Source organism: Vombatus ursinus, unplaced genomic scaffold, assembly GCF_900497805.2.
Source record: "Vombatus ursinus unplaced genomic scaffold, bare-nosed wombat genome assembly UNPS02005659.1, whole genome shotgun sequence".
NCBI lineage: Eukaryota > Metazoa > Chordata > Mammalia > Diprotodontia > Vombatidae > Vombatus > Vombatus ursinus.
Window position 1 is genome coordinate 19,587,132 of NW_020945437.1, and position 19,496 is coordinate 19,606,627.

General features: G+C 41.5%; 1 protein-coding gene across 4 annotated transcripts in view; it reads right to left on the reverse strand.

Annotated features, from left to right (window-relative positions):
• Positions 1 to 19,496, reverse strand: part of CAPN5 (calpain 5) — a 202,145-nt gene that overhangs the window by 20,551 nt on the left and 162,098 nt on the right. For all 4 annotated transcript variants that reach the window (XM_027848186.1, XM_027848184.1, XM_027848185.1 and 1 more), the window contains 3 exons: positions 5,946 to 6,154; positions 2,836 to 3,028; positions 1,823 to 2,016 (listed from right to left, as the gene is read on the reverse strand). In XM_027848186.1, coding sequence (XP_027703987.1) covers positions 1,823 to 2,016; positions 2,836 to 3,028; positions 5,946 to 6,154 — 596 coding nt within the window. The remainder of the gene's footprint in view (positions 1 to 1,822; positions 2,017 to 2,835; positions 3,029 to 5,945; positions 6,155 to 19,496) is intronic.

The window sequence follows — 19,496 nt, forward strand, 5'->3', positions numbered from 1 at the left end:
AGAGAGAGAGAGAGAGAGAGAGAGAGAGAGAGAGAGAAAGGAAGAGTCGAAGACAACACCTAGGTTTTGAGCCTGAGTGATGGGGGGGATGGTGGTACCCTCGACAATAGTAAGATGGAAGGGTTTGTGGGTGGGGGGAAAGATGAGCTCCACTTTGGACATGTTGAGATTAAGCCTAAGACATTAAGAAGTTAAGTGACTTGCCCAAAATTGCTCAGTGAATATGTGTCAGAGGCAGGACCTGAATACAAGTAATCTTGACTTTGAGGTACCCTACCCACTATGTTATACAGCCAGGGTTGTGCTGGAGCCAACACGAAACCACTTGAGAGAGCTGATTGTTAATTTTCAGTGTAATATTTACACCTCAGAAATTGGCCAATGCTACAAATCAAGGCTTGATTTATTGTTGTTGTTTTTTAATTATTATCTAGACTTTAAAAGGTGATGGAGAAAATATTGATAATGCAGATTAAACTTAGAAGTATGCTATGTGTAAATCCTCCCCCCAAGAGCTCGCTGTAAACATTTCCCAGCACCTCCCTGTACAGAGCCTCTCATAACAGGAAGTGTAAATGTCAATATCCCCTGCAGGGTGTCAAGGCAACAATGTATGCAGCAGTAAGAGCAGTATCTGGTACAAATCAGTCTTGCATAATACCACCTGTCTCCTGAGGTAAGATGAGTAATCATTTGTTCCATACAAGCCAAAGAAAACACTAGCCTAATTATTTTCTCTATCAGTGTGACCAGAGTTGGAAAGTTCTGAGTGTTCCCACTTCTGAGCGCTGAGGTCTCTCCCTCCCTGATCTGTGGGTCCCCAAGTATAGACTTACTGTGTAGTTGGACATCACGTAGCTTGTTCATTTAGTCATCCAAGCAGATGTAGTGGAAAGAACATTTGTATCTAAAGTAAGAAGGCTGCCTAGGCTGAAGTCTAAGCTCCGCAACTTACTAGCCATGTGAAGTTGGAATGAAGTTTGCCTCGTTGGTAAAATAGGGATAATACTTGTTCTTCTGCACCTCACAGAGATACTGTGAAAAAGTGCAATGTAAATCTTTAGACCCTATTTATTACTATCATTCATTCACTCAATCAGTAAATATTTCCTGAGTATTTAATGAACATAGCACCATCTTCAAAGAGGAGATAGGATAGTGACATCTATCTACCTGAACAGCTTCACTCCAAAGCCTCAGGTCAAATTGGCATTGGTACATTTCTTACACAAATAACTAATTTTAAAAAAAAATCAAGGTAGAAGGGAAATTTACACAATATAAATGTCTGTTACTTAACAAATAATAATCTCATTAAAATATATTCCCCCCATAGCTATAGTATATAACATAAACATTTGCATTTTATTAAATGACAATCATCTTAAAATAGCCCTTTTTAAAAAAAAAGTTTAAAATTTTTAAGACTTAGCTGTTTTGTAGAAGGGGCTCAGGTTAGGCTCAAGGCTCTTAAGATCAGTCAGGGTCACTGTTCATTCTAAGGTCGAGGCTTACTCTGGAGTTAGGACTCAATTCTAGGGTTAGAATCAAGGAGCTGGGTCTGGTCTGTCCTCTAACTTTAGCCTAATTAGCACCAACTTATGATCATGGTCAAACTGGCCCCAATCTAGGCTATACATGGCATAAAAGTATTTGGACAAATCCCCCAATTTCTTTCTCCTGGCAAAAATAACAGCTCCTTCCCAGTGCCTGACCTCATCACAGAAAAACAAACTCTCTTTTTTTCCTTTCCCTCCTCTGCTCTTTCATTTCTAAGGTTAATCACTGCCCTTGCAAACACCCTCCAATGTGAAGGACTCACGTGTCACTCCAGGGACCATTCCATTCCTTCTCTCCCCAGGGATTTCGCAACCGGATCATATCGAGCTTTTCTGACTTGAAGTAGGCCATCAGGCCATGGCCCAGGCGGATCTTTCTCACATCTGTGATGGCGTAGGCATGACCCTTCACCAGTCCACAATCCAGGCGGGTTTCCATGTCAGATTCTGTCATCGCCTAAGTACCATGGGAAACATTGTGGGGGGAGGGAGAAATCATCAGGAACATGATCAACTCTCTCTCTTCCACCACCAAAGATGAAGAAGTGGGGGAAAATGCTGAATTTGGAGTCAAATCACCTGGAACTAAATCTAGGTTCTGTTACTTGCTATGGACTGTGGGCAAGTCATATTTCTCTCTGAATCTCAGTTTACCCAGCTATAAAATGAGGGGGTTGAACTAGATGACCCCTACTTTCTTCTAGCTCTTAAATCCTATAATATCCCTCAGTACTGTCCGGAGCAAAAAATAATGACTGATACATGGATAGCTCTTTAAGGCTTTCAAAGGCTTTTCATTATCTTATACAATTCTCATATGAGTTTTATGAAATAGATACTGCAGACATTATCCTCATTTTATAGATGAGGACACTGAGAGTCAAAGAGGGAAAGAGATTTTTTTTCCCCCAAGTGCACACAACTAGTAAATTAAAGAGCCAAGACTTAAACCCAGGATATCAAATTCAATTCTCTTTAGCATCCTCTCAAGGTCCCATGTCCACCCTCCCCCACCAAAACACACACACACACACACACACACACACACACACACACACACACACCCCTCCAATGGCTCAGAAATCCAGATAATGGAATGTGGGCCTTGGCTTCCCTGGGTGACATATGGAGTTCCAACATTCATATTAACTCCCCATTAAAACTATGTGGAAGGCTGTCTCTAGTGCACCCTCTGACTCAGGCCTCCAAGGGGTTGGTGGTAGGTTCAGAGCTCAATTTAAGCCTGGGGTATGGTTTGAGCTATGAGTCCTCTCACCTTAATAGATGCACTGATGAGCCCTCCACGAGAGTGAACCTTCAGCACTCGCTCAAATAGCTGGTTCCGCAATGTCTCATCATTGGCATAATCTTCAATTGTCAGGTCGATGGGCTCTGTGATGCCCCCCGTGAAATCCACCAGGGCATCTGCGGTATTGCCCCCATCTAAAGCCTCATAACAGCCTATCAGCCTAATGCGGAGGCATAAAGTAAGGAGAGAAAGGGCTACAGTCATTCCTTCCAAGGCATATAAACTATGGACCCTAAGTTTTCTGATGTCTTACTTTCCTCATCTGTAAAAGGGGGTAATAATCCCAGCCTATCTCCCTCACAGGTGTGTTGTGAGAATCCACTGAAATCACAGACGTAAAATGTTTTACAATCATCAAAATGCTATAGAAATGTAAGCTATTATTATTGTTAATCTTTATTTCCCCCTATGTCTACAAATCTTTTACTGGATCCCCATAATAACTTTGAGAAATAAAAGGAGTAGGTATTATCAGCTACCTTTTAGAGAGGAGGGAAGAGGCTTAACTAAGGAAAGGACCTGCCAGAAGTCACAAAGAAAGTCCTCAGACTTAGAATCCAGAGTTCTGTTCACCCTGCCTCTGTGCTCAGAGCACCCCGCCTTTGGTATGTTATTTCCTTAGGGGCCTGGATCATGTTCTGGTAGTCCCTGAGCTATGAAGCTCAGCATTTTCATTTTTTCCCATATTAAAAATCCAGAAAACACCCTCAAGAGGTCATCAGGCCCAGAGGAGTCCTGAATTTAGGAGCATGACCCCTCTGTCTACTGGTATATGCCCTGATCAGATGGTCAAACCCCATATATGCTACTGGATTAAGTTCTGGGAGCCTCATTGTAGGAAGAATTTTGACAAAATAGAGAGATAGCACGGCACAGTGGAGAGAGGGCTGACCTTGGAGTCAGGAAGATGTGGGCTTAAATATAGGCTCTGACACATACTGGCTGTGTGACCCCAGGCAAGTCATTTAACCTCTCCAGGGTTACAGGTGACCCTTTAAGACTCTAAGTTATAGATGAGTCATCGATGTGCCTCCAGGAGTTTTGGGGATTTTTTGTTTTTTACACAGAAAAACACATGTCAAGAAAGAAGGAAGGAAGGAAGGAAGGAAGAAAAGGAAAGAAGAAAGGAAGAGAAAAAGAGATAAAAAAGGAAGAAAGACAAAGAAAGAGAAAGAAGCCAGACAGAAAGATACAAAGAAAAGGAAGAAAGGAGAAAGGAAAGAAGATAAAAAGACAAAGAAGGAGAAAGAAAAGAAGGAAGGGAGGGAGGAGGGAGGGAAGGAGAAAGGGAAGTAAAGAAGAAGAAAATTAGATAAAAAGAAAGGGAAGGAAGAAGAAAGGAAGAAAGACAAAGAAAGAAGGGAGAGAAAGGAAGGAAGGAAGAGAAAGAAAGAAAGAAAGAAAGAAAGAAAGAAAGAAAGAAAGAAAGAAAGAAAGAAAGAAAGAAAGAAAGAAAGAAAGAAAGAAAGAAAGAAAGAAAGAAAGAAAGAGGAAGGAAGGGAGGGAGGAAGGAAGGGAGGGAGGAAGGAAGGAAGGGAGGGAGAAAGAAAATAGAGAAAGGGAAAAAAGGGACAAACTGGGGCCATACCTAGTGGAAGATGTCCAGGATGGGGAGAGGAGACTAGGCCAACTAGACATAAGCTGAAAGCACTAGAGATATTTATCTTGGAAAAGTTTCTGAGGCAGGTGTGATGGTACACATCTCTAATTCCTGCTCTCACAGGGTCTGAGGTTGAGGGAATCACTCAAAAATAGGAGTTCTGAGCTATAGTAAAGCTAAAGCCTATCAGAGGTCTGGACTAAGTCTGGTACCAATATGCAGAGCCCCTGAGAAGCTGAGATAAGTTAAGTGACTTGCCCAGGGTCACATAGCTAGTATGTTTCTAAGGCAGGATTTGATTCCAAGTTCAACACTTTATACACTGCATCAACTGGTTGCCTGATCTCCCAGAGTTCTCCTTCCAAGATATTTCAGAAGAAGAAAAGGGGACATTGGAAGGAATTCGTCCTCCCCAGGGAGCACATCTCAGAGAGGAAGAGTTCTTGGAATAATTCCTAGAACATCTTGGACATCCATCAACAAAGGCCACATACAAGGGCAGATGAGAAGGCAGAAGGACTGAGGGTCTGTGCACCCAGAGCTAATCTCAGCACTTTCCCCTCTTGGACAGCAGAGATATATCCACTTCATCCAGGTATTTCTCAACATCTACCTACTGTCTGCTTCCCAGGGCCAAATGTGTTATGGATGCTGTGGAATCATTGTCCTAGGAGCTAATTAGGTGTTTAGAAACACCCAATACTGTTATCCAATGAGAGGAAAAGGAAAGAGAAGGCCAATTCTCATCTTCCTCCCCACAACTCAGGTCATGTGGCTGTTTCAATGGAGGGAGCAGAATATAATGAAAACAGCATTGGATTCTGAGTGTGAAGATTTGGATTGGGGTCCCAGCTCCGCTACTTACTCCAGGTCTCACCTTGCACACATTTCTTTACCTCTGAATCTTCATTTTCTCATAAGTAAAATGAAGAAATTGAACTAGATGAGTTCTAAAGTTCCTCAAGCTGGGACATTCTCAGTTTTAAGGCCCTTCCCAGCTCTGACATTCTCTGTTCCAAGATCCCTCCTGGCTCTAACATTCTATGTTCTAAGGCCCCTTCCAACATACTGTGCTCTAAGGGTCCTCTTGAAATGCTGTGGTTCTGTTACCATTTATTAAGTACCTACTGTGTGCAAGGCACTGTGCTAGGCCATGGGGATGCCAAGATCATGTTATCATGCATGGACTTTGAGCGAGAGTGGAACGCAGAGGTCAATGAAACAAGACTCAATCCCCATTCTCAAGGTTCCTTATGCATTCAGGCTGTTGGAAAAGCTATAAAATTTAACAGGCTACATGTCAAGAGGGAGAGTTTGGGTCCCATAATTAGACAACTAATATGCTTTACCTTTCTAATTTTAACCCTCTCACTTACCTGTTTTCTAATCATCTGGTACCAAAATCCCACTTCCCAGCTACAACAATCTCTTGCCCACCCCCCAGTCTCTACAGCTTCCCCAGCACAAGGGAACGTACTTGGCATAAGCTTTCTCAATCAGAGCACACCAGAACTCATTCTTAACATTGGAATGGCAGTAGATGAGCTGGTTATAGATGGTAGGCAGCCGGTCATCGATGACCACATCAACCCATTCTCCAAAACGCCAAAAATGGAAATGGAACATGCCCGTATAGCTTGCAGGGTCATCAGGGTTCCATTCCTGCTCCTTCCAGTTGGGGATGACCTAGAGATAGACAAGAGACAATCCTCTTAGTAATAATTATTATAAAATAAAAATGTCTACAGAAGTTGAAGGTTTATAGAAAACTTTTTTCAATCCAATCCTAAGAGGAGCAAGATTTATTACCCTTATTTGTAGATGAAGAAACAGAAAACTCACTAAGAGAAATGACTTGCCCAAAGTCATGAAGTGAATTAGAAACAAAGGTAGGTACAAACCCAGGTCCTTTAATCCCATGAGCTGGAAGTTATAAGGAGGCAGATTTCAGCTCCCTATTAGCAAAAACAATTAGAGCTTCTGAATGGAATGAGTTGTGTAACCAGGAAGTGAATCCTCCATCATTGGAAGTCCAATCCAATCCAAAAAGCATTTCTTAAGTACCCACCATGTACAAGACATTGTACTAGATGCTGGAAATACAAAGACAAGAGAAAAATAGTCACTGCCCTCAAGGAACTTACATTCTGCTGGCAGAAGTCAAGTAGATTGTGGATGACCTTTTGTTGGAGATAATATAGAGGACAATACTAGTTGTTAAAGGTAGAAACTGGACCAGATGACTCACCTTCCACCTCTGAGATTCTATGAATGGAACAGGCCTTATACATCAGAGGTGTCATACCTGACCCCAAAACTCCCCACGTGAAGAAATCAAATTAAAATGTAATTGGGAGGAGAAAAATCTGGAACTATGCTCAAAGGGCTACAAAACTATGTATACCCTTTCATGCAACAATAGCACTACCAGATCTGTAACCCAAAGAGATTAAAAAAAGGGGGAGAACCTATGTGTACAAGAACATTTACAGTAGCTTTATTTGTGGTGGCAGAGAACTGGAAATCGAGGGGATGCCCATCAACTGGGGAGTAGACAAACAAGTTGTAATATATGATTGTCATTGAATACTACTGTGCTATAAGAAATGACGAGGGGGACGGTTTCAGAAAAATCTGGGAAGACTTGTATGAACTGATGCAAAGAAAAGTGAACAGAACCAAGAAATCATTGTACACACTAACAGCAATATTAAAATGATGATCAACTGTGAAAGACTTAGTTAACCTCATCAAAACAATGATTCAAGACAATTCCAGAGGGACCCATAATGAAAAATGCTATCCACTCAAAATAAATAAAAATACAATACAATATAGATAATGTTAAGGGTACCACTGGGAATCTGGGATGTGGCTGTGCCAGAAGGGAATGGACCCACTGGAAAAGCCAGACACTAATCTTGTCTACCAGTCTGTTTGTGTGCACAGCAATCCACGATACAGTGGAAAGAGTGTAAGGCTTGAAGTCAAAGAGCTTGGTTTGAATTCTGGCTCCACAACTTATGAGCTGTGTGACATCAGGAAAATTACCTAACTTCTCTGGGCCTCAGGGTCCTCTACTGTAAAACCAGGTGGTTGGTCTACTACATACCAGACAGCTGGGTGGCACAGTGGATAGAGTGGAGTCAGGAAGACCTGAGTTCAAATCTGGCCTCAGACACTTACTAGCTGTATGACCCTGGGTAAGTCACTCAACCCTGTTTGCCTCAGTTTCCTCATCTATAAATCTTAAATACGTGATCCTATAACCCTATGAACCTCACCTATGACCCCATGATAAAGAGAGAATTTTCTTTAATAGTGATTGTACAGCAAATCTAGAGGTAGCAAAGAACTGGAAACAAAATCAATGTCTACAAATTAGAGAGTGGCTAAGCAAACTGTGGTATGTGAATTAATGGAGTATTACTGTGCGGGAACAAACAATGGACATGATGAAAGGAGAAAAGTAATGAAAGTTTACATGACCTGGTAAAGAGTGAAGTAAGTAGACAAGAAAACAATACACACAACAGGCAGCTAGGTGGTTCCATAGTGCACAGAGCACTGCACTTGGAATCAGGAAGACTTGAGTTCAAATTTTGCCTCAGATACTTATTAGCTGTGTGACTCTATGCAAATCACTTCACCTCTGTTTGCCTCAGTTTCTTCATCTGTAAAATGAGGATAATAATAGCACCTATCTCGCAGGGTTGTTGTGAGGATCAAACGAAATAACATTTGTAAAGCACTTAGCACAGTGCCTGGCACATGGTAGGTATTATATAAATGCTCATTCCCTTTTCTCACTACAACCATATAAAACAGAAAGAACAAGAAACACAAAATAATCAAAAAGGAATGTGTGAAATTACAAAGAATAAGCGCGGCCAAAAAGACACAAGAAGACTCACTCAACTCACTTCTTGGCTAAGATGGGCTCCACGAGCATGGACTTTTATTTTTATTTTCAGACTTTTTCAAATGAATTGATCAGTTTTGCTCATTTTTTTCTTTAAAAATATTCTTTGTTATATGGGAAAATGAAGGATACTGGGAGAAATTTCAGTGATATTAATAAACAAAAGAAATCAAAACCAATTTATTTTAGAAAAAGTTATGATTGCACATGTATAATCTATATCAGATTGCTTACCATCTTGGGAAGGGGAGGGAGGGAGGAAGAAAAATTTAGAACTCAAAATCTTATAAAAATGAATATTGAAAGCTGGCTTCAAAAAATAAAATACAGGGGCAGCTTCGTGGCGCAGTGGATAGAGCTCCGGCCTTGGAGTCAGGAGGACCTGAGTTCAAATCTGACCTCAGACACGTAACACTCACTAGTTGTGTGACCCTGGGCAAGTCACTTAACCCCATTGCCTCATAAAAAAAAAAAAGAACCAAAATAGTATTTACCAAAAAAAACAAAACAAAACAAAACAAAGAGTTACTGCGGTATAGAGGGCTGAGGACTGGAAGAAAAGGAGAGCTGGGGCTGAATCCTGCCTCAACTCCTTACTGGCTATGTGAACTATGGAGATTTCCTTCAACTCCCCAGACCTCAGTTCTCTCTTCTGTAAAATGGGAAGGAAAGGCAGCAGTGTAGTAGACAGAGAGCTGTCTCCCGAGACATTTTAGAGATGAAGATATTCAATCCCTGGGAAGGCAAATGACTTGCTCAAAGTCACACAGGTGCAGAAGTGACAAAACTGGGAGATAAAGCCAGGTCCTTTGCCTATGGACCTAAGACTGTGCCAAGGGCCCATCACTAGGCAAGAGCAGGGCAATGATTTGGATGCAGGCCCTGGCTCCATGTTGAGGGCTCTTCCCAATCGCCTCAGAGTTACTGTTATTCTCTAGTTCTGAGATCTCCTTCAGGACCTGGTGAGGGTCATTAGCAGCTAACAAGGCTCTGCGTGAAGCCTGGTAAGTACCAGAGAAGCCAATTAATGAGTCACCAGGGATTCATGATGACAGGGGTGAACGGGGAGCCAGGGGAGCTCCGCTGGTCCTAATCCTCAGCTGGGCTCATGATTCTTGGTGATCAGGTCCAGAGCAGCTCCTCAAGGAAGAGGGTTGGGGCTGGGGGGAGCAGGAAGGAAGAGGATCCCGTCCAAGCTCTCCTCACCAGCTTTACTTTTCCCAGGGAGCTAGGTGCTGCAGTGGATACAGCACGGGGCCCAGAGTCAGGAAGACCCAAGTTCAAATCTGGCCTCAGACATTTCCTAGGAAGTCACTTTCACCTCTGTATACCTCAGTTTCCTCAACTGTAAAATGAGGGTAATAATAGTGTCTACGTCCCAGGGTTGTTGGGAGGATCAAAGAAAATCATATTTGTAAAGTGCTTAGGGCTTGGAACATAGTAGTAACGGTTGTTCAGTCGTTTCAGTCCTGTCCAGCTCTTTGTGACCCCATTTGGGGTTTTCTTGGCAAGGATACTGGCATGGTTTGCCATTTCCTTCTCTAGTTCACTTGACAGATGAGCAAACTGAGGCAAATAAGGTTAAGTGACTTGCTCAGGGTCACATAGCTAGTAAGTGTCTGAGAGTAGATTTGAATTGAGGTTTTCTTGAGTCCACGCCTAGTACTCTATCCACTGTGCCACTTAGCTGCCTGGCACATAAATATTAGCTATTTTTTATTATTATTAGGCTTCTCAGAACTACATGGAGGTATCTTCAGGCTACTATGGGCCTCATATACCCTCCTTTTAACCAAGATGTGACCAGGAGTATGGACTTAGAAGGAAGGGAGTGTGGTCACAGGAGGTAGTCATTTGTGGGGGACTATAGATACAGAATGTTGCATACACCATAAGACTTTTGAACTGTATCTATAGATTTTTGTCTAAATGTTTTTTTTTCCTTTGTTATAGGGGAAAGCTCAGAGGAAACTGTTATATTTGTATAAGTGGGTTTATGGATCTGTGTTTATAAACTCGTGTGTGTATGTGTTAGAGACAACATATTTGTATACACATGTACAGAATGTATATAATAATACATCAAATATGTCCAGGAGCTATGTTTGCTTAGCATGGAAACTACCACCACCAATGCAAAGAGACCTATCTGTAACTCAGTCACCACAGAGAGGACAAAATGACTAGCCCAGAGTCCCATAGCTAGTATCCAAGGTTGGATTTGAACCCAGGTACTTCTGGCTCTAAATCTAGCACTCTTTCCACTAAGCCATGCTGTCTCTCCATACCCTGGAGCAATAGAGCACTTCAGATTTACAAAGCGCTTTCCTTACTGAACAACCCTGTGAGGCAGAGGACAAACATGCCTCCCCATTTTACAGGTTTAGAAACTGGGGTTCTGAGAACCAATGACTTGTCGAGATGCAGCCTGGTACAGTGGAAGGGCACTGACTCTGAAGTCAGAAGATCTAGATATAAATCCTGCCTCTGATTTTACTCCCTGAATGACTTTGGGGATGTTATTTAACCTCTTTGAACCTCAGTTTCCTCATCTGTAAAACAAAAAAAAATTGGATTAGTCTTGAAGGTTCCTTTCTAGCCCTAGGTTTATGATTTCAATTAGGAAATATCCATTCTAGGACATTTAAATACAGTTCTCCTAAACAAGTCTACTGTGCTATCCACCATATCAAGCTGCCTTTTATATACATATGAGCGTATGTGTTCATTCAATAAACATTTATGTAGTGCCATCTGTGCATAGAGCCTTGTGCTATGAGTGGGGAGAGGTCTGAAGGTTAGACGAGACACTTCCTACCTTCCTGGAGTTCACGGGTTAGTAGGAAAATGGTGCAAACATAGAACCATGATACAAGTTTGAATAAAATCAGTGCACGAGAAGAGTGACAGTTTCATGAGATAATTTGAAAAAAGAGAGTTGATTTTTAGCTGAGGGAAGTGGGGAAGGCTTCATGGATGGAGTGATATATGATTTGAGCTATGGGGGACTTTAACAGGTGGAAATGTGGATGTAATGCATTCTAGGCCTATGTAAATCAATCAATTAATAGATTTAAGTGCCTACCACGTGCCAGGCATTGGGATAAAGAATGAAACAATCCCTGCTCTTGAGGAGATGAGGGAAGGATGAGATTAGGGAGCCTGTGATCAGTCCAGTTTGGGCACAGACTACAGGAATGGGAGCAGAGCTAGATAAAGCTGAAAGGACAGATGATGTAGGGCAGCCAATGCCAGATTAAGGAGATTGGCTTTTGTTCAGGAGGCAGTAGGCTACTGATGATTTGATGAGCGGGAGATTAACAGCAGATGGAGTAAGTGATATGTATATTTCTTTGTGTGGATGTATATGTGGATAAGCACGTCCACAAACCACAAAACCAGTAACTAGAATCATAAGATCACAGATTTGGATCTGGAAGGGGCTTTAAAGGTCAGCTCAAGTACCATTAAGAATTTTTTCTAATTAGTTATTGAATCACAGATTTCTCAGAATTGGGAGGGACCCCAGTGGTCTTTAGTTCAATCTGTACCTTAATAAAAATTCCCAAGCCAAAAAAAAAAATTCCCTTTATAACATATCTGACCAAGTAGTTCATCTGGTATTTCCTTAAAAGATTTACAGTGTAGGGGAAATCTACTTCCTTTACACCAATTACATCACAGGTCTGTATCCCTCTTTCCTTCATTAAAAACAACAACAGCAACTTAGATCTGTTTCCCCTTTGACCCAGAGATTCTACTGCTAAGCTTATTCCTCGAGGAGGTCTAAGACAGAGAGAAATGTCTCATACACACCAAAATATTCAAAGACGCACATAAAGAACTGGCAACATGATGGGATGCCTGTTGATTGGGGGGATGGTGGAGCAAATCTGTAATGGAATGTTACTGTGCTGTAAGAAATGGCAAACATTAGGGTAGCTAGGTGGCGCAGTGGATAGAGCACTGGCCCTGAAGTCAAGAGGACCTGAGTTCAAATCCGGCCTCGGACCAACCACTTGACACTTACTAGCTGTGTGACCCTGGGCAAGTTACTTAACCCCAACTGCCTATAAATTAAAAAAAAATTAAAAAAAAAGAAATGGCAAAGATGACTAATTCAGAGAAAACTGGGAAGATTTGTATAAGTTGATGCAAGCAAAAGCAGGAGAATGATTTATACAATGATTGTAACAATGTATAGGGAAAGAACTTTAAAATAAATGCTAAACACTGTATATTTATAAGGACCAGGACTGAATCTGGAGAAGAGATGAGAAAACACAGTGGGTATAGAACAGTCTCTGACAATGAGCGGGGCAGCAATGACCCATCACAATTCCAAAGAGTATCAATAATGAAGCAGCCTGGCCATCTCCTGACAGGGAGAAGACAGACAAGGACAACGTGGGGATTTCTTGTTTGACTATGAGTTTTTGTTACAAGGGTTTTGTTTTTCCTTTTCCTTTTTCTTTGGGGGAGGGAGAGAGGTAAGGGAAAAAAAATTACTAGCTAATTTTTTAAAAAGCAAAATAAAATAAAAATTATGTGTAAAAAAATGAGTGGTGTAGCATCTATGCAGCCACGTAAGGAGCCCCCCTGCACTTCAGACCTCATGCTCATCCTCTTCCCACAGGAACCCTAGACTTGGCCCCTAATATACTGGGCTCTCTGAAAAGACCTTTCTCCTTTATCTTACCCAAAACCAGGCTTACATGTCATTTCCCAGGTATCTCCATACCATACCACCAGACGTATACCCCACCCTCCTTTCTAATTCCCTTTATATGCTGTGTTCCCCTATTAGAATGTAAGCTCCTTGAGGGCAAGAACTATCTTGTTTACTTATATTTATATTCCCAGTACTTCATAAATGCCTAATCAGTGTTCTTTCTTTCTATCCATCCATCCATCTATCCATCTATCTATCTATCTATCTATCTATCTATCTATCTATCTATCTATCCATCCATCCATCCATCTATCTATCCATCTATCTATCCATCCATCCATCTATCTATCCATCCATCTATCTGTCTATCCATCCATCTATCTATCTATCTATCCATCCATCCATCCATCCATCCATCCATCCATCTATCTATCTATCTAACTATCCATCCATCCGTCCGTCCGTCCGTCCGTCCATCTATCCATCCATCCGTCCGTCCGTCCGTCCGTCCGTCCGTCTATCTATCTATCTATCTATCTATCTATCTATCTATCTATCTATCTATCTATCTATCTATCTATCCATCCATCCATCCATCCATCTGTCTATCCATCCATCCATCTATCTATCTATCTATCTATCTATCTATCTATCTGTCTGTCTGTCTATTAGGCTGGGATTGGCGCGGGGCCAGCCCAGAAGGGTGATGACTGGCTGGATCAGATAAGACGCTTCCAGAAGCTCCCTCTGCCTCTGAAAGTCTGAGTCAGGCTACACTTGTAAGATTCTATGAATTTAGGATCCCCAACCTAGTGGGAAAAGCACTGGGCTCATTGTGATCAGTAGACTTGGATTTCAGTGACTCTGGGCAAGTAAAGTCCCCTCTCTGAACCTCAGTTTCCTCATCTATAAGATGCAGGTGACTTTAATTACACAACTTTCCTTGTTGTGGGGAAAGCACTTTGTAAACTTTAAAATGTTCTTTTCAAAAAGTGTCATCAACAATACTATTCAGTATAATAATGGGAGTCTAAGAGTCTATGACCCTAAAATCCTCAGATTCTAGGAGCAGGATTGGTTGGGTCTAAGATTCTCAGGCTCTTCAGGCATCCTATGTCTTTCGTAGCATGTGTTTGTGGGATCTGGCTCTTTCTATCAAGTGCCTTGGTGAAAGGGATCTGCCCTGAAAATCCTGGCTGCTGCTTAATTCGGGGCAAGCAGAGGGAGTGAGAAGGACCCAGACGCACAACCAAGGCTGATGCAATCGACGGGAGGAAGCTTTGGGGATTCCTGTTTACTCTGGCCTCAGAACCCAGACATGGCCAGATTCCAGAGCCTTCCCAGGCAAACAACAAGAAGAGAGTTTTCAGCTTGGGGTACCTATCTTTGCCCTCTTATCATGTTGGAGGGTGGTAGCAAGAAGAGGAAAGAGAGGCCAGCTGTCTTAGAGGAGGCCATACAATACAGAGGACAGAGCATTAGAATCATAGTAGCTGGATTCAAATCCCCACCTCTGGTGTTTACTACCTGTGAGATCTTGGGAAAATCACTTAACCTACATGGGCCTCAGTTTCTACATCTGAAAAGTAAAGGAGTTGAACTAGGCAGTCCCCCCCATCCCCAGGTTCTAGATATCTAGAGCCTATAATTCCAGGGGAAGAGGGTTCTTGACTTGCCACAGTAGAGCTAGGTTCTAATATTGATGTTTCCACGAACTTGCCATGAGACCTTGGGCCAATCACTTGCCTTAACTGGGACTGTTTCATCTGCCATAAAATTAGAGGGAATAACTAGATGACTAAGATCCCTTCTACATTTCCCATTTTGAGGACTCAAAGTCACTTCCTTTAAGGGGTCATAGTTTTTAGAGCTAGAGGCAATGTTGGAAACAATTAGAAACAGCCCCAGAGAGTCAATTGTTAAATTTTCAATGTGAGCATTTACAATTCAGGAAATTAGCAAAGGCTACAAACCAGGGCTTGATTTATTGTTTTGTTGACTGTCTAGACTTAAGAAAGTGATGGAAAAAAATGTTAATAGTTCAGATTAAACTTAAAAGTGTGTTGTGTGTGAATCTCCTCCAAGAGTCTGTTGTTAAACATTTATCAGCACACCCTTGGCCTGGCTAGAAGGGACATTAAACTCATCTACTCTTTGTTTATAAAATGGGAACAAGATTTATTGTATGGACCCCACAGGAATGTTGTGAGGACATCAAAGTATAAACCTTAACGTGCCCTATAAATATGAATTGTCATGATACAGAAGAAAGAGAATTTAATTTGGAGTCAGAGGGCCTGGGTCCATATCCGATTTGGAGCAAATTACTTTACCTCTCTGGCCTCGATTTCTTCAGCTGTAAAACGAGGGGTGATGGTGGAAAATATGTAGAAATTAGCCCTAGTGGTCAGCGATTCAACCAGGCCCAGATAAAACATCTGGCCTACACATAGATGGGAAAAGGGGGACAAAGATTTGTAAGGAAGCTATAGGTAGGTTATCCCCAAAGATGAAGGTCACTTCACAACTCTGCTGCTTTCTGTTTCAATTTCCAGGCACCTTCTACCTGCTGTGTGAGCTCTTGTTAGATTATGTAATGATACAACATGCATCCTGTAAGTCTTAGGGTGGGAGGTATATAGTGTCCACGAGTAGCGGCTAGTGTTAGACTTGGAGTCAGGAAGACCTGAATTTAAATCTTGACCCAGACTGGCGATAAGCCTCAGTTTCCTTATCTATAAAATGGTCACAATAACAATGTCCATTTCACTAGGTTGTTTTATGAGGATTAAATGAGATAATAAGTCAAGCTCTTTGCTAATCTTGAATAGTGATATAAATGGTAGCTGTTATTGTTAATAGTATATATTGATTATGCCTTGTGGACTCAGAATGCATCTGAGAGTCACTGATTCCAACCCACACATGAACAGCAAGTACCTCTTCAACCTTACATGTCATCCAGTCTCCAGTAATAGGGAACTCCCAAATTCCCAAATATGGATGATCCTAATGTTTAGGAATAAGAGCTTGAAGAAATCATCAACTGGGAGAGATGAAATGGCATTCCCCCTGGGGAAATCGTTCAGAGCTCTTTCTCACCACCAAAGTTCATGCTTTCAACATCAATATTCTCTTCCCCCAGGGATATGATATGGGTAAGAATTGTGCAACCGCATGATCTCAGAAAGATCTCAGGACCCCTGATGTTCTTCAAAGCTCAACTGAAATGTTATCTACACTAAGCCTTCCTGACCCTTCCCCTGATTACCTTGTATTTATTTTGCCTACCTCTTGTTTTTATATGTACGTGTCTTCCTTAATCAAATGTAATCTCCTTGAAGTCAGGGACTATTTCATTTTTATCACTGTACACCCAGCACAGTTCCTGACACATATATGCTGGTTGATCAATTGATTGCAACTGTAGGAGGTAGTAACAAAATGGCCCTGAAGGAAACACCAACCACGAAAGAATGCACACCTTGGAGTACAAGAGAATATGGACTTTTATTGGATACATATACAGAATACAAGTTTGGAGTGACTTCGAGAGGCCAGATGGGCACAAGTATAAAGATGGAATAGCTGTCACCCACAATGATACCCCACACCAACATCTACACCATGCTAATCTTGGTGAAGGTTCCAAAGCCATGGGGGTCTTGCCTAAGGTAGTCTAGGAAGGCACCAGTAGATATATAAAGTTCACAATACTAATTCATATTTTTTGGGGCGATTTCTATTTTTAAAATACATGAATTATCCCACTGCATCTTCACAACAGTCGTTCAAAGAAGGTAATACATTAGACAGATGACAAAAGTGAGGTTCAAGGGCTGAATGATTTGTTCATGTTGAGAGAACTAATTAGCAGAGAGCTTCCTAGGGTAATGGACTAGAGGGACTAGGAGATGGGATTCTGATCCCAGCTTTGCCACTAACTCATTGTAGGAGCTCAAGCAAATCCCCTTCTGATTAGGGATCTCACCTGTTTTTCCTCATTTACAAATGGGTAAAACTGAATGGGAAACAATCACTGCCCTCCCCTACCTCACAGCTTTGGAGGCAGGATCCAATGAAAGGCAAAGACAGATAAAGCATTGCTTGTAAGTGTTTGCTGTATGGCAAGCTAATAAGACAGAATGTGGAAAATAAAAGCAGACTTAACAATGACCCAGATCAAAGTAAACCACAGCATGGAGAAGCTCTTGTTTTAGTCTGTGAATGAAGCCTGGAAGTCACCATTGGACCTTTGGTTTGTTTTTTGCTGCTGTTCTTGTCGTTTTTATTTTTTAAAATAGTTCTAGTAAATAAAATGCATTCCCTCTAGAGAAAGGGAAATTTCAGTAGTTAGTCTTGAGATCCAGGTAACAACTAATAATAGCTTACTTTCCATGATGACCCGGAAACGGAAGCATGAAATCAAATGTACCCCAGGTAGCTATAAATAGGCTTTAGTATATTTGTTGTTGAATGGCGTAGTACAGTGGAAAGAGCACTAGATTGGGAGTCAGGGAACCTGGGTCCTAGTCCTAGCTCTTCCGTGTATTTGCTGTGTGACTTAGAGGAAATAACTCTACCTCTCCGAAGCCCAGTTTCCTACACTGTAAAACGAGGAGGTTGAACTAGGTGATGTACAGTCTTGTCCAACTCTAACATTCTATACTACTAAACCGTAAACCCCTGAGAGTCAGTGAACATGTCAATTTTTCTGCCGAGAGCTGAGACCAAGATTTACACATATAGTAGATACTAAATATTTGGTTGTGTTAAGTTGTGACCAATACTAGCCAACAGCCAGTTAGAGTCATACAATCAAACAATGGAACCACAAAATGATACTCAAACTAGAAAAAGTCACAGAGATCATCTACTCCAACACCCTCATTTTTCAAAAATGGAAATCAAAATCAGGGGAGGGAAAATGACTCTCTCAAAGTCACACAGTGAGCCTGTGGCAAAGCTGACACTATAATTTTGATATCCTGACTCCCCAGAGTCCAGGATTCTTTCCATACTAAACCATGCTGCCTGCTTCATATGTACTACCTCATATGTTACACAACTACATATGTACTTGTGTAACACATATCCTGTTAAGCGGAGAACATCTGTCTCCTCCTAATCTCAGAATTGAAGCTGAACAGATATGGGAATGGAATGGAATACGACAGTGAATCTGAGGAATTTGGAGAAATATAGAAAGACTTGTTGCAACTGAGGCAGAGTAAGGTAATTGGAACCAAGAAAACAATATAGGTAATGAAGAGATTACTGAAAGGAAGTTGAACTCGATTAACTGAAAAAACAGAAACAAAAAACCAAAAACCCAAAGACAATTGAAGTCCCAGAAAAAAGATAACTAACTATAGCTCTCCCATCCTAGCCAAGAGGAAGGGAGTCAACTAGGAGAAAAACATTGCATACATCATCCGATACAGATACAGTCACTGTAGCAGATGCTGTTACTCTCTGTTGAAAGGGAGGGAGGGAAGAAATGATTATGACATAAAGACAAGGGATATTAATCAATTTTTTTATAAAGTAGCCAAATGGATATGGGCAGAGAGTACCCCAGTCCAAAGCAGCCATCCTCAAGGACTGGGGCCCTGGAAAAGGCCATTTATACAACAAATGTCCCTTCTAGGGAGAGTCCAAAGAGTCCAGTGTCCTCTGCAGGAATCCGGTAGTCCGGGCACTGAGCCACAGTATCTAGTTTTGAACGACTAGGCTCTTCAGCCTCCCCATTCCCCTCTTTGAGTTTCCCTGAGGATGGAAATCTTCACCAACCATCTTGTCCCCTCCTCCATCTGCTGGAAATGGTGAGCAAGTCTTTTATATGAACTTTGCAAAACCAGAAATCTACTGAGAGTCACCACATCTTGCATCTGGAAAGCAAACTCCAAAAGTCATCCAGAGAAGTCCCTTGCCTCTTAGAAGAACACTCAAACTATTTGTACATTTTTGCTGTGCAAAATATATATATAATCTGTAAATATGAAGATTCAATATTCTGTAGCATACAGAGAGCTATAGTGTATCATCTATATGAATATATATGTGCATTCTTTTTTTTTTTAAATCTAACGGAACTAGATGGCTTTCCCTTGCAATCCTCTATTGCCGGGTCCAACCCCGACATTAACTGCTCTATGCCTTTTTCTTCCCCTAGGCTACTGTATCTAGCCTGAGAGAGCTGGGTTCTCTCGAAGGGGAGTTTTTAGATGAAAGGGACATGTCTCAAGTGCGTATTTTCCTTCTATGCCTTACTGCTTGGGACAGCTCATGTCAGCTCATGCACTGTGAGGCTAGGGCCCATAGGATAGACCAGAGAGAGGAGTCAGGATCCTCAGCAATATGAAAAGTTGGATATTCACTAAAAGAAATCCTGCTTCAGATCACTGATAGTTTTATGTAAAATCTCTAGAGAA